Source organism: Macaca nemestrina, chromosome 5 (assembly GCF_043159975.1).
Source record: "Macaca nemestrina isolate mMacNem1 chromosome 5, mMacNem.hap1, whole genome shotgun sequence".
Lineage (NCBI taxonomy): Eukaryota > Metazoa > Chordata > Mammalia > Primates > Cercopithecidae > Macaca > Macaca nemestrina.
The window spans coordinates 96346562-96361975 of record NC_092129.1 but is presented as its reverse complement, the minus strand read 5'-3'; the positions used below and the strand labels follow the sequence as shown (position 1 = coordinate 96361975).

Sequence of the window (15414 nt, the reverse complement as noted above, 5' to 3'; positions counted from 1 at the left end):
CCATCTGAAAGACAGAAATCATAGCAATGATTCAGATCCCACATCTAGGACTGTGCCAAACTTAGGCTGAACCACTCAAAACCTGAAGGGTAAGTGAACTAGAAACTACAAGTGACTGAGCCGCAGGTGAGGTTCAGTTCGCTTCAAGAAAGATATTCATATTCTGTGCCTCTGAGACTTTAAGTGTATCAAATAGAAACCGACAATGCCACAAACATAACGTGTGACTTGGACATCAGCTCCTGAGTGGGGACATGGCACCTAGTACATCTTCTAGCTCCTACTCAGCCAGTTTTCTGTAAGTCAATAAACATTCATTAACAATCACACAAACCAAATTACTGTACCTCCTCAGGTAAGCTGACCACCAAGTCATTTTTTGTCTGTCCGACCAGCGCCTGCCAAAAGTATTCACTGCATGCGGCCAGCACAGCCCGGTGGGCCCGGAACTCCTTCCTTTCCACGATCAAAGTCACGTCACAGAGAATATCCTTTTTCCGCTGGTCATTGAGGCCCAGGAGGATGTTGGTGCAGTGGACTGTGGACTCATACACATACATGGGGGAGTCAGGCTTCTCATCCACAGACATGCCGTTCACACCCTGAAAGAAAGAAAGAAAGGAAGAAAGAAAGGCTGAGTCACCACAGTTGTAGGACTGGAGAGAGGAGGTGAGAAAGAACACCATGGTTCCTGTGTCCCACTGCCATGAGCATGGCAGGAAAGAGGAGAATTGCCAATCAGCATATTTCTGCTTACTTGTACAATGAGCTCAAGAAACATATCTGGAAAGTCAAGTTCCACAGCTGACTTTTATCCTTCCTACTTACTGCATTCTTTTACCCCATGGTAACAAAGCCAGATCTTTTTTTTTTTTTTTTTTTTTTTTTTTTTTTTTTTTTTTTTTGAGACGGAGTCTCGCTCTGCCGCCCAGGCTGGAGTGCAGTGGCCGGATTTCAGCTCACTGCAAGCTCCGCCTCCCGGGTTCACGCCATTCTCCTGCCTCAGCCTCCCGAGTAGTTGGGACTACAGGCGCCCGCCACCGCGCCCGGCTAGTTTTTTGTATTTTTTAGTAGAGACGGGGTTTCACCGTGTTAGCCAGGATGGTCTCGATCTCCTGACCTCGTGATCCGCCCGTCTCGGCCTCCCAAAGTGCTGGGATTACAGGCTTGAGCCACCGCGCCCGGCCAGCCAGATCTTTTAATAGAACATTTAAAACACGCTGGTATTTTAAAACTTGGTGGTTCTGATTTTGTTAGAAGGCTGAAAAGGAACTTTCACATGTAAATAGTCTCCATGCAAGGACTAATTTAGATTTGTGTTAGAGGAAATGAATCATTTTGAAGTATTTCTAATGTTGTCTTGATGAAGTACATGTAAGTTCCTAAGGTGAAATTTGGCTGAGATGCCAAGTAGAGTAAACATCAAATCACAATACATATTTAACAAGTGCACCAAACTGTCTGCACGCTGAAGACTCAGTAGTCAGCTACTGCATCTGCCCTCTGCCACTTCAAGGCAAAGCACAATCGCCATAATGCTATAGTTGCTCAGCTCTTACAAAGATGTGGAATTGTGCTGTCGTTATCCCAGCCGAATTGATGTACATTCACTTTAAGGAAACACAATATATCACAATAGCAGTCATGAAAAAGATGCATTCAACAGTCAAGACTACTTTTACAAAAGGTTCTTTGCTTTTAAAAATATCCATTGAAGTATTTCTTTCTTTCTTTTTTTTTTTTTTTGAGAAGGAGTTTCGTTCTGTAGCCCAGGCTGAAGTGCAATGGCGTGCTTCTCAGCTCACTGCAACCGCCACCTCCTGGGTTCAAGTGATTCTCCTGCCTCAGCCTACTGAGTAGCTGGGATTACAGGCATGTGCCACCATGCTTGGCTAAGTTTTGTATTTTTAGTAGAGATGGGGTTTCACCATCTTGGCCAGGCTGGTCTTGAACTCCTGACCTCAGGTGATCCACCCGCCTCGGCCTCCCAAAGTGCCGGGATTACAGGCATGAGCCACTGCGCCTGGCCCCACTGAAGTATTTTAAAATACAGTATCTGTGATTAATTTATAGAATTACATAGTTTTTCTGTAATGTTTACTAGAGTAGTAAGAATTCCAGTAGTGAGTCCTACTTTCTTTTGGGCTTTCTTATTTTTTTTTTAAAACAGCTTTAACATACTATAAACTGCACATACTTATAGTGAGCAATTTGAGGTTTTGATTATGTATATAACTGTGAAACCATCATCACAATAAAGATAGTGAACAAATCCATCATCACCAGAAGTCTCCTTAAGGCCCTTGTAATAATTTCTCCCTTGTGCCCCTCTATACCTCACCCCTGCAACGACTGATCAGCTTTCTGACATTCTATATTAGCTTGCATTTTCTAGAGTTTCATATAAATGGAATCATACACTACATATTCTTTTATGTCTGGCTTCTTTTGTTCGGCATAATTTCACCATTCAACCATGTTGCTGCATATATCAAGTTTGTTCCTTTATTACTTAGTATCCTATTGTATAAATACAGCATAACTTTTTTTTTTATCCATTCATCTATTAGTAGATATTCGGGTTGTTTCCAGTATTTATTTACACATAAAGCTGTTGTGAACATAAAATTCTTTATACGGACATATGCTTCTACTTCTCTTGGGTAAATACCTGTGAGTAGAATGTATCATACGGTATGTGTAAGCATTACTTTTAAAGAGTCTGGCACTGTTTTCTAAAGTGGTTGTAACATTTTACATTTCCACCAGCAGTGTATGAGGTTCCAGTTCTTTCACAGCCTTGCCAACATTTAGTATGGTCAGTCTTTCTAATTTTGGACATTGTAATAGGTATATCATATCTCTTTTTGGGTTTAATTTGCTTTCTCTAACACCTGAAGTCGTTGAGAATCTTTCATGTGTTTATTTGACCTCTGTATATCTTCTTTGGAGAAATGTCTATTTAGATTCTTTGCCCATTTTTAATTGGGTTGTTTTCTTATTTTTCAGTTTTAAGAATTCTTTATATATTCTGAATATATAAAGTCCTTTATCAGATACATGATTTGCAAAATTTTTTTCCAAGGTTGTAGCTTGTCTTTTCATGTCTTAAAAGTGTCTTTCAAGGAACAGCAAGTCTTTATTTGATGAAGCCAAAAAACCATTTTGGCGTCACATCTGAAAAACCAAGGTCATAAAGATTTTCTCCTATGTTTCCTGCTAGAAGCGTTATTTTTTTAGCCCTTACATTTAGGTCTATGGACCATTTTGAGTTAATTTTTATATATGTAACAGGTATAGATTGAGGTTTTTTCCTTTTGCATATGAATATCCAATCGTTCCAGTAGCATTGTTAAAAAGACTCTTTTCTCTCCTGAATTACCTTTGTACTTTTACTGAAAATCAATTGTTTATATATGTATGAATCTATTTATGGACTCTGTCTTTTACTATTTATAAGTTTGTCTACTTTTGTTTTGTTTTGTTTTTTTTTTTGGAGACAGGTTATCACTTTGGAGTGCAGTGGTGTGGCCATAGCTCACAGCAGTAGCTGGCACTACAGGTGTGCACCACTGTACCTGGCTAATTTAAAAATAGTTTTTGTAGGCTGGATGCGGTGGCTCATGCCTGTAATCCCAGCACTTTGGGAGGCTGAGGTGGGCAGATCACGAGGTCAGGAGTTCAAGACCAGCCTGGCCAACATGGTGAAACTGCGTCTCTACTAAAAATACAAAAATTAGCTAGGCATGGTGGTTGCACCTGTAATCCCAGCTACTTGGGAGGCAGAGACAGGAGAATCACTTGAACCTAGGAGGCAGAGGTTGCAGTGAGCTGAGATCACCACTGCACTCCAGCCTGGGTGACAGAGCAAGACTCCATCTCAAAAACAAAACAAAAACATATATATATATGTGTGTGTGTGTGTGTGTGTGTGTGTGTGTGTGTGTGTGTGTGATGAGGTCTTGCCATATTGCCCAGGCTAGTCTCAAACTCCTGGCATCAAGTGATCCTCCTACCTCGGCCTCCTAAAGTGCTGGGATTACAGATGTGAGCCACTGTACCCAGCCTCTATATCTACTTTTATATTACTATCATAGTGTCTTGATTTGCTCTTTTTCAAAGTTAGTTTGATCCTTTGCATTTCCATATACATTTTATAATTAGCTTGCCAATTTCTGCAAAATAGTCTGCTGGAATTTTCACTGAGATTGTACTGAATCTACTGATGAATTTAGGAAGAACTGCCATCTTAACAACAATGAACCTTTTGACCCATGAACATGGTCTCTTTATTTAGATCATCTTAAATTTTTCTCAGCAGCCAGGTGCGGTGGCTTATGCCTGTAATCTCAGGACTTTAGGAGGCCGAGGCAGGTGGATCACTTGAGGTCAGGAGTTCAAGACCAGCCTGGCCAACATGCTGAAACCCTATCTCTACTAAAAATACAAAAATTAGCCAGGCATGGTAGCATATGCCTGTAATCCCAGCTACTCAGGAGGCTGAGGCAGGAGAATTGTGTGAACCCAGCAGGAAGAGGTTGCAGTGAGCTGAGCTGAGATTGCACCACTGTACTCTAGCCTGGGCGACAGAGCAAGACTCCATCTCAAAAAAAAAAAAAAAAAAAAAAAAAAAAAGACTTTTTTTTTCTTAGCAATATTTTAATTTTAAATCTTTTTGCAGTCTCACTCCGTCACCCAGGCTGGAGTGCAGTGGTGCGATCTTGGCTCACTGCAACCTCCACCTCCCGGGTTCAAGTGATTCTCCTGCCTCAGCCTCCTAAGTAGCTGGAATTAAAGAGGCATGCGCCACCATGCCTGGCCACTTTTTGTAGTTTTAGTAGAGATGGGTTTCGCCAGGTTGGCCAGACTGGTCTCGAACTCCTGGTCTCTCTTCGGCCTCCCAAAGTGCTGGGATTACAGGTGTGAGCCACCACACTGGGCTCTCAGCAATGTTTTATAGTAGTATATAGGTCTTTTGTCAGATTTATACCTAAGTATGAACATTTTTGATGTCATTGTAAATGGCATTGTCTTTTAATTTCAATTTCTAATTTTTCATTGCTAGTATATACAAATAATTTTTGTATATCGATCTTGTATCTGGAAACTTTATTTATTAGTTCTCATAGACTGTTTTTTTTGGATAGATTCCACAGTATTTTCTACATAGAAGATTATGTTGTGAATAAAGATCTCTTACATTTTTCCCAATTTGGATAATTTTAATGTCTTTTTCTTACCTTACTGCATTGTTTAGAACCTCTAGTTCAATGATGAATAGAGGTGGTGAGACTAAACATCCTTGCCTTCCTAATGTTAGGAATAAAGTATTCAACCATTCACCATTTTGTATGACATTAGCTATAGATGCTTCATAGATGCTCCTATTGAGCTGAGGAAGTTACTTTTCTTTTCTTTTCCCTCTCTCCTCCCCTCCCTTCCCTCCCCTCCCCTCCCTTTCCTCCCCTCCCCTCCCTTTCTGTTCCCTTTCTTATTTTTTTCTTCAGTGGCACTCATGGCTCACTGCAATCTTGATTTCCTGGGCCCAAGCAATTCTCCTGCCTCTGCCTCCTGAGTAGCTATGACTACAGGTGTGCACCACCATACCTGGCTAATTATTTCTTGTTTTTTTTTGTAGAGATGAAACCTTGCTATGTTGCCCAGGCTGCTCTTGGACTCCTGGTCTCAAGCAATCCTCTACCTTGGTCTCTCAAAGTGTTGGGATTACAGGCGTGAGCCACTGCACCCAGCCCTGTGTTTGCCTTCTTATACATTGTTGGATTCAATTTGCTAACATTTTGTTAATAATTTTTCATCTATGTTCAATAGGGAGATTTGTCTGTAGTTTTCTTACATAGTTTTTCTGGCCTGGTTTTAGCATCAGGGTAACAATCATCTCATAAAATGAGCTGGGAAGTATTTCTTCCTCTTTAATTTTCTAAAAGGTTTTTTTTTTCTTTTTTCTTTTTTTTTTTTTGTAGAATTGGTTTTATTTCCTCCTCATATGTTTAGTAGAATTTACTTGTGAAGACTTCTGAACTGGGATTTTAACGACAGACTCAATTTTTTTAAAAAAATGGTCAAATTTATTGGCATAAAATTGTGTGTGTGTGTGTGTGTATATATATATATATATATATATATTTATTTATTTAATTTATTTTTTGAGATGGAGTCTTGCTCTGTCGCCAGGCTGGAGTGCAGCGGCACAATCTTGGCTCACCGCAACCTCTGCCTCCCGGGTTCAAGGGATTCTCCTGCCTCAGCCTCCGGAGTAGCTGGGACTATAGGTGTGCACTACCATGCCCAGCTAATTTTTGTATTTTTAGTACAGACGAGGTTTCACCATGTTGGCCAAGATGGTCTCAATCTCTTGACCTCGTGATCCGCCCACCTCGGCCTCCCAAAGTCCTGAAGCATGAGCCACCGCCCCAGGCTTTTTTATTTTTTTATTTTTTATTTTTTAAAGAGACAGTGTCTCACTTTGTTGCCCAGGCTGGAGTGCAGTGGTATGATCCCAGCTAACTGCAACCTGAAACTCCTGGGGCTCAAATGACCTTCCTGTCTTAGGCTCCCTAGGACTATAGGCCATGCCACCACGTTCAGCTATTTTTTTTTTTTTTAAAGAGATGGAGTCTTACTATGATACCCAGGTTGGTCTTCAACTCTTGGTGTCAAGTGTTCCTCCTGCTTTGGCCCCCTCAAAGCGCTGGGATTATAGGCGTGAGCCACCACATCCAGCCCATATATAGTATTTAAAAATATTCCTTCTAAATACTGGTTGAATCTGTACTGACGTCACCTTTCATATTACTGGTACTGAAAATTTGTGTCTTCTCTTTCTGATCAGTCTGGCTAGAGGCTTAACCATTCTACTGACATTCTCAAATAACTAGTTTTTGGTTAGTTTTTAAAAATCATTCTATTTTCTAGTTTGCTAATCTCTATTCTCATTGTTATATCCTTTATTCTGCTTACTTTGGGTTTGTGTCTTTTTTTCTTTTCCAGTTTCATAAGGTGGTAGTTGAGCCCATTAATCTGAGATCTTTGTTGTCTTTTCTAACACAGGCTTTAATGCTATAAATTTCACTCTACTGTTTTAGCAGTATCTTGCAAATTTTGAAATGTTTAATTTTAATTTTTACTCTTTTTTTTAAAAATTATACTTTAAGTTCTAAAGTACATGTGCACAACATGCAGATTTGTTACATATGTATACATGTGCCATGTTGGTGTGCTGCACCCATTAACTCATCATTTACATTAGGTATATCTCCTAATGCTATTCCTCCCCCTTCCCCTCACCCCACAACAGGCCTGGTGTGTGATGTTCCCCTTCCTGTGTCCAAGTGCTCTCATTGTTCAATTCCCACCTATAGGTAAGAACATGCAGTGTTTGGTTTTCTGTTCTTGCGACAGTTTGCTAAGAATGATGGTTTCCAGCTGCATCCATGTCCCTACAAAGGACATGAACTCATCCTTTTTTATGGCTGTATAGTATTCCATGGTGTATATGCACCACATTTTCTTAATCCAGTCTGTCACTGATGGACATCTGGGTTGGTTCCAAGTCTTTACTACTGTGAATAGTGCCGCAATAAACATACATGTGCATGTGTCTTTAAAGCAGCATGATTTATAATCCTTTGGGTATATACCCAAGATTGGGATGGCTGGGTCAAAGGGTATTTCTAGTTCTAAATCCTTGAGGAATCGCCACAATGGTTGAACTACAGTCCCACCAACCATGTAAAAGTGTTCCTCTTTCTCCACATCCTCTCCAGCACCTGTTGTTTCCTGACATTTTAATGATCGCCATTCTAACTGGTATGAGATGGTATCTCATTGTGGTTTTGATTTGCATTTCTCTGATGGCCAGTGATGATGAGCATTTTTTCACGTGTCTGTTGGCTGCATAAATGTCTTCTTTTGAGAAGTGTCTGTTCATATCCTTTGCCCACTTTTTGATGGGGTTGTTTTTTCTTGTAAATTTGTTTGAGTTCTTTTAGGTTCTGGATATTAGCCCTTTGTCAGATGAGTAGATTGCAAAAATTTTCTCCCATTCTGTAGGTTGCCTGTTCACTCTGATGGTAGTTTCTTTTGCTGTGCAGAAGCTCTTTCGTTTAATTAGATCCCATTTGTCAATTTTGGCTTTTGTTGCCATTGCTTTTCGTGTTTTAGACATGAAATCCTTGCCCATGCCTATGTCCTGAATGGTATTGCCTAGGTTTTCCTCTAGGGATTTTATGGTTTTAGGTCTGACATTTAAGTTTCTAATCCATCTTGAATTAATTTTTGTATAAGGTGTAAGGAAGGGATCCCGTTTTAGCTTTCTACTTATGGCTAGCCAGTTTTCCCAGCACCATTTATTAAATAGGGAATCCTTTCCTCATTGCTTGTTTTCGTCAGGTTTGTCAAAGATCAGATGGTTGGAGATGTGTGGTATTATTTCTGAGGGCTCTGTTCTGTTCCATTGGTCTATATCTCTGTTTTGGTACCAGTATCATGCTGTTTTGGTTACTGTAGCCTTGTAGTATAGTTTGAAGTCAGGTAGCGTGATGCCTCCAGCTTTGTTCTTTTGGCTTAGGATTGACTTGGCAATGCGGGCTCTTTTTTGGTTCCATATGAACTTTAGTTCATAAAGTAGTTTTTTCCAATTCTGTGAAGAAACTCATTGGTAGCTTAATGGGGATGGCATTGAATCTATAAATTACCTCGGGCAGTATGGCCATTTTCATGGTATTGATTCTTCCTATCCATGAGCATGGTATGTTCTTCCATTTGTTTGTGTCCTCTTTTATTTCATTGAGCAGTGGTTTGTAGTTCTCCTTGAAGAGGTCCTTCACATCCCTTGTAAGTTGGATTCCTACATATTTTATTCTTCTTTGAAGCAACTGTGAATGGGAGTTCACTCATGATTTGGCTCTCTGTTTGTCTGTTATCGGTGTATAAGAATGCTAGTGACTTTTGCACATTGATATTGTATCCTGAGACTTTGCTGAAGTTGCTTATCAGCTTAAGGAGATTTGGGGCTGAGACAATGGGGTTTTCTAAATATACAATCATGTCATCTGCAAACAGGGACAATTTGACTTCCTCTTTTCCTAACTGAATACCCTTTATTTCTTTCTCTTGCCTGATTGCCCTGGCCAGAATTTCCAATACTGTGTTGAATAGGAGTGGTGAGAGAGGGCATCCCTGTCTTGTGCCAGTTTTCAAGGGAAATGCTTCCAGTTTTTGCCCATTCAGTATGGTATTGGCTGTGGGTTTGTCATAAATAGCTCTTATTAGTTTGAGATACGTTCCATCAATACCGAATTTATTGTCCAATTTTATCGTGAAGGGCTGCTGGATTTTGTCAAAGGCCTTTTCTGCATCTATTGAGATAATCATGTGGTTTTTGTCTTTGGTTCTGTTTATATGCTGGATTATGTTTATTGATTTGCATATGTTGAACTAGCCTTGCATCCCAGGGATGAAGCCTACTTGTTCATGGTGGATAAGCTTTTTGATGTGCTGCTGGATTCAGTTTGCCAGTATTTTATTGAGGATTTTTACATTGATGTTCAGGGATATTGGTCTAAAATTCTCTTTTTATGTTGTGTCTCTGCCAGGCTTTGGTATTAGGATGATGTTGGCTTCATAAAATGAATTAGGGAGGATTCCCTCTTTTTCTATTGATTGGAGTAACTTCAGAAGGAATGGTACCAACTCCTCCTTGTACCTCTGGTAGAATTCAGCTGTGAATCCATCTGGTCCTGGACTTTTTTTGGTTCGTAGGCCATTAATTATTGCCTCGATTTCAGGCAATAATTGGTCTATTCAAGGATTCAACTTCTTCCTGATTTAGTCTTGGGAGAGTGTATGTGTTCAGGAATTTATCCATTTCTTCTAGGTTTTCTAGTTTATTTGCGTAGAGGTGTTTATAGTATTCTCTGATGGTAGTTTGTATTTCTGTGGGGTCAGAGGTGATACCCCCTTTATCATTTTTTATTGCATCTATTTGATTCTTCTCTCTTTTCTTCTTTATTAATCTTACTAGCCATCTATCAATTTTGTTGATCTTTTCAAAAAATCAGCTCCTGGATTGATTGATTTTTTGAAGGGTTTTGTGTGTCTCTATCTCCTTCAGTTCTGCTCTGATCTCAGTTATTTCTTGCCTTCTACAAGCTTTTGAATGTGTTTGCTCTTTCTTCTCTAGTTCTTTTAATTGTGATGTTAGGGTGTCTATTTTAGATCTTTTCTGCTTTCTCTTGTGGGCATTTAGTGCTACAAATTTCCCTTTACACACTGCTTTAAATGTGTCCCAGACATTCTGGTATGTTGTATCTTTGTTCTCACTGGTTTCAAAGAACATCTTTATTTCTGCCTGCATTTCGTTATGTACCCAGTAGTCATTCAGGAGCAGGTTGTTCAGTTTCCATGTAGTTGAGTGGTTTTGATTGAGTTTCTTAATCCTGAGTTCTAGTTTGATTGCACTGTGGTCTGAAAGACAGTTTGTTATAATTTCTGTTCTTTTACATTTGCTAAGGAGTGCTTTACTTACAACTATGTGGTCAGTTTTGGAATAAGTGCGATGTGGTGTTGAGAAGAATGTATATTCTGTTGATTTGGGGTGGAGAGTTCTGTAGATGTCTATTAGGTCTGCTTGGTGCAGAGTTGAGTTCAATTCCTAGATATCCTTGTTAACTTTCTGTCTTGCTGATCTATCTAATGTTGACAGTGGGGTGTTAAAGTCTCCCATTATTATTGTGTGGGAGTCTAGGTCTCTTTGTAAGTCTCTAAGGACTTGCTTTATGAATCTGGGTGCTCCTGTATTGGGTGCATATATATTTAGGAGAGTTAGCTCTTCTTGTTGAATTGATCCCTTTACCATTATGTAATGGCCTTCTTTGTCTCTTTTGATCTTTGTTGGTTTAAAGTCTGTTTTATCAGAGTCTAGGTTTGCAACCCCTGCCTTTTTCTGTTTTCCATTTGCTTGGTAGATCTTCCCCCATCCCTTTATTTTGAGCCTATGTGTGTCTCTGCACGTGAGATGGGTATCCTGAATACAGCAAATTGATGGTTCTTGACTCTTTATCCAATTTGCCAGCCTGTGTCTTTTAACTGGAACATTTAGCCTATTTACATTTAAGGTTAATATTGTTATGTGTGAACTTGATCCTGTCATTATGATGTTAGCTGGTTATTTTGCTCATTAGTTGATGCAGTTTCTTCCTAGTATCGATGGTCTTTACAGTTTGGCATGTTTTTGCAGTGGCTGGTACTGGTTGTTCCTTTCCATGTTTAGTGCTTCCTTCAAGAGCTCTTGTAGGGGAGGCCTGGTGGTGACAAAATCTCTCAGCGTTTGCTTGTCTGTAAAGGATTTTATTTCTCCTTCACTTACGAAACTTAGTTTGGCTGGATATGAAATTCTAGGTTGAAAATTCTTTAAGAATGCTGAATATTCGCCCCCACTCTCTTCTATCTTGTAGAGTTTCTGCCGAGAGATCTGCTGTTAGTCTGATGGGCTTCCCTTTGTGGGTAACCTGACCTTTCTCTCTGGCTGCCCTTAACATTTTTTCCTTCATTTCAACTTTGGTGAATCTGACAATTATGTGTCTTGGAGTTGCTCTTCTTGAATAGTATCTTTGTGACGTTCTCTGTATTTTCTGAATTTGAATGTTTGCCTGCCTTGCTAGGTTGGGGAAGTTCTCCTGGATAATATCCTACAGAGTGTTTTCCAACTTGGTTCCATTCTCCCCATCACTTTCAGGTACACCAATCAGATGTAGATTTGGTCTTTTCACATAGTCCCGTATTTCTTGGAGGCTTTGTTCATTTCTTTTTACTCTTTTTTCTCTAAACTTGTCTTCTCACTTCATTTCATTCATTTGATTTTCAATCACAGATATCCTTTCTTCCAGTTGATCGAGTTGGTTACTGAAGCTTGTGCATTTGTCACATAGTTCTTGTCTCATGGTTTTCATCTCTATGAGGTCGTTTAAAGACTTCTCTGCATTGGTTATTCTAGTTAGCCATTCACTGTGCAAAGAAACTAAAAACCTTGAAAAAAGATTTGATGAATGGTTAACTAGAATACTCAATTCTTAAAAATTTAAAATTTCCCTTTTGATTTATTCCTTAATGCACAAATGATTTACACATGTGTTTTTTGGTTTCCAAATATTTGGGGGAGTTTCTAGATATCTTTTTGTTATTCTCTTCTGATTTAATTCCATTGTGGTCACAGAACAAACTTCATATGACTTTAATCCTTTTAAATTTATGGAGACGTGTTTTGAGTCCCAGAATATGACCCACTTCGGTGAATACTACATAAGCACTTGAAAAGAATGTATATTCTGTTGTTGGCTGGAGTGTCCTATAAATATCGACTAGGTTAAGCTGTATGATGAGTGTTGTTCAAGTCTTCTAATATCTTTTCTGATCTTCCATCTATAGGTTCCGTCATGTATTGAGAAGGAGTACTAAAATATCTGGCTACCATTGTAGGCTTGTCTGTCAGTTATTGTAATTCTATCAGTTTCTGCCTCATGCAGTCTGAAATCCTATTAGATGCATATACATTTAGGATTTTAATTTTTTCTTGTAGTAGTTATTCCTTTATCACCTTTTAATGAAGTCACCTTTTAATTCCTGGAAATAGTCTTTGTTCTGAAATCTACTTTGTCTTACATTCACATAGTCACTCCATCTTTTTTGTTTTTTGTTTTTTTTTGTTTTCCTGCCTCAGCCTCCAGAGTAGCAGGGATTACAGGTGTGCATCACCATACCCAGCTAATTTTTTTGTATTTTTAGTAGAGACAGGGTTTCATGATGTTGGCCAAGCTGGTCTTGAACTCCTGACCTCAAATGATCCATCCGCCTTGGCCTCCCAAAATGCTGGGATCACAGGTGTGAGCCATTACGCCTGGCCACATTGGATATTTTCTATTGCTAACCCTTCAAGTTCACTAATCTCTTCTTCTGCAAGGTTTAATCTACCATTAATCTTTTCCAGTATAATTTTGATCTCAGATACTGTGGTCCTTATCTCTAAAAGTCCCATTTGGTCTTTTACAAAATATCTTCCATGTCTCTACTTAAGATGTTCAATCTTTCTTCTAACTTTTTGAACATCTGGAATACAGTTATAATAACTATTGCAATGTCCTTGTCTGCTAATTCTAACATCTTTTGGTTCAGTTTTTATTGTTATTTATTTTCATTGTAAGTTATATTTCCTTGCTTCTTTGCATAATCGAACATTTTTGATTAGATGCCAGACATTGTAAAATTTACCTTGTTAAATGCTGGATATCTTTGTGTTCCCATAAATAATCTCGAACTTTGTTCTAAGACACAGTTGAATTACTTGGAAGTAGTTTGATCCTTTCAGGTTTTGCTTTTGAGATTTGTTAGATAGGAAAATCAGCATTTAGTCTAGGGTTCATTACTCCTTACTACTGAGTACTTCTGAGTATTCTATCCAATGACCCCTGATATATGTTTTTACTAGTCTGGCTGGTAGGAAATGATGTTATTCCCAGTTCTCTGAGTTCCCTTTGTTTTGGGTGGCTGTCTCCCCATCCTTGGGTAGTTTTCTCACCTGCATCTACTGATTGTTACTCTGCAGAATATTAAAGGGAAACTCTCTGCAGATCTCTGGAGTTCTCTCTCTGCAGCTCTCTCTTCTGTTACCCTGCTTTCTGAACTCTATTATCATCTTTCCAGACTCTTAGCTCTGTCTCTTCAATTTAAGAGTCAGCCAGCTCTTCCTTGGTTCTTCTTTCCTGTGCCATGGCCTAGAAACTCTCAAAGCAGTATGCTTAGCTCAGTTTGTTTTCCTTTCTTGGGGATTACTGTCTTTTGGTTCTGGATGTCCCCTGTCTTAAAAACTATTATCTCATATATTTTATCTGTTTCTATAGTTGTTTTAGGAGAAAGGGTAAATCTAGAACCTATTACGCCATCTTGGCTGAAAGTAAAAGCCATAGGTTTATTTTTCGTGCTACAATTACTCCAAACACTTTACAAACAATAACTTATCACAATGCAAACCACATAGTATCAACTTTGCTCTGCTATATATAATGGTTTGTAATACCCAATTACAAAGATGCCTCGATGAAGAATTATTAGTTCTTTGGTATTCCAATAAAAGATAAAATATTTGTGAGGTTATATGGAATCATTTTTTAAATGGAATTAGCATAGCATTCTAAAATGACACAATTCAGTTATAATGACCCTAAGTCATGAGGTAAGATCAAGTCCACCTGGCTTCTGTCAATGACTAGGAAATTGCTGCTAAATTCTTTATTATCTAGTAAGAAGACAAATATTTTCTATTCTGCCTTCTTATTAGTCCTGCATTTCCATGGAATGTTTTCAGGATTTTCTTATCTCCCATATAAGGTCTCAATTCTGGTTTGTTTTTTCCATTCTTAGTTTTCAAATTATTACTATTTCTCCTACCACATTGAGTCTCCTCAATTAGTCTACAGAAATTATTGAGTTAAAAATCATAATAGGTCTCATGTATAAGGAAACACTCAAAACTTGGTGGAACATTTAATGTTCTAGGTCACGGATGGTGTGTTCCATTCATAAAAAGTAGGAGATTTATAAGGGATGCCTCATTTTTCCAGTTCATTTATGGGTAATACATATGAATGTGCCTACACCAAGATAGAAGCTTGTGATGAAAGACACAAAGCCATAAATTCTTTAATGAAACATGAAATGAAAGAAAATAAAAAGAGAAATGAAAGTGAAGTGCAGTGGCAAGAGGAGTGGACCAGGGATGTTTGGGGCTTTTGGTTTAGCTCCAGCATTGACCAACTTTGTGGATCTGGACAAATTGCCTTTTTGGGGGCCTGCTTCCATGTTTGTAAAATGAAAAGCATGAACTAGAAGACCAATAGTGTTCTTCCAGATCTACAACTCCATGAATCTATAAAAGAAATATACCTGATTGATCACAAAGAGTGGGACTCTGTCATTTTAACTGAGAGAAGCTAGCTTTCTTTGACCTTCTAAAGACCATTTATGTGTCCAGTTACATGTTGTTGATGTTGCATGGCTTAACAAAACTGCCCCTGCAGAGCTGGTTACAGGGAATGGGGTAGACAACAAATATACAAGGAAACCATAGACTTCTGGGAGAGTAGAAACTAAGACCCCAACCCCTGCTCTTTCTGGGCTCTAAGACAGTTGAAGTTCTCAAGAGTAGACTCCATATTCTGCTAACAGGACAGGTTTAGAAAAACAAAGATGTAGCAATATAGGCCCTCCGAGTTGATGAAATAGGCTATGACAGTCACATAAACACGGGCATCTGCTTTTTGGGCTAAACTTACTTGAGAGTTTTGGAAAACACCGAAAAATTATTAGTTTTGTTCATCAAATGGTATAATCTAAAATGTATCA

The 15414-nt window shown here is 38.8% G+C and overlaps 1 protein-coding gene across 12 annotated transcripts in view; it reads right to left on the bottom strand.

The window, feature by feature from the left end:
• Positions 1-15414, bottom strand: part of LOC105496587 (BTB domain and CNC homolog 2) — a 368815-nt gene that overhangs the window by 82529 nt on the left and 270872 nt on the right. For all 12 annotated transcript variants that reach the window (XM_071096722.1, XM_071096719.1, XM_071096716.1 and 9 more), the window contains one exon: positions 348-602. In XM_071096722.1, coding sequence (XP_070952823.1) covers positions 348-602 — 255 coding nt within the window. The remainder of the gene's footprint in view (positions 1-347; positions 603-15414) is intronic.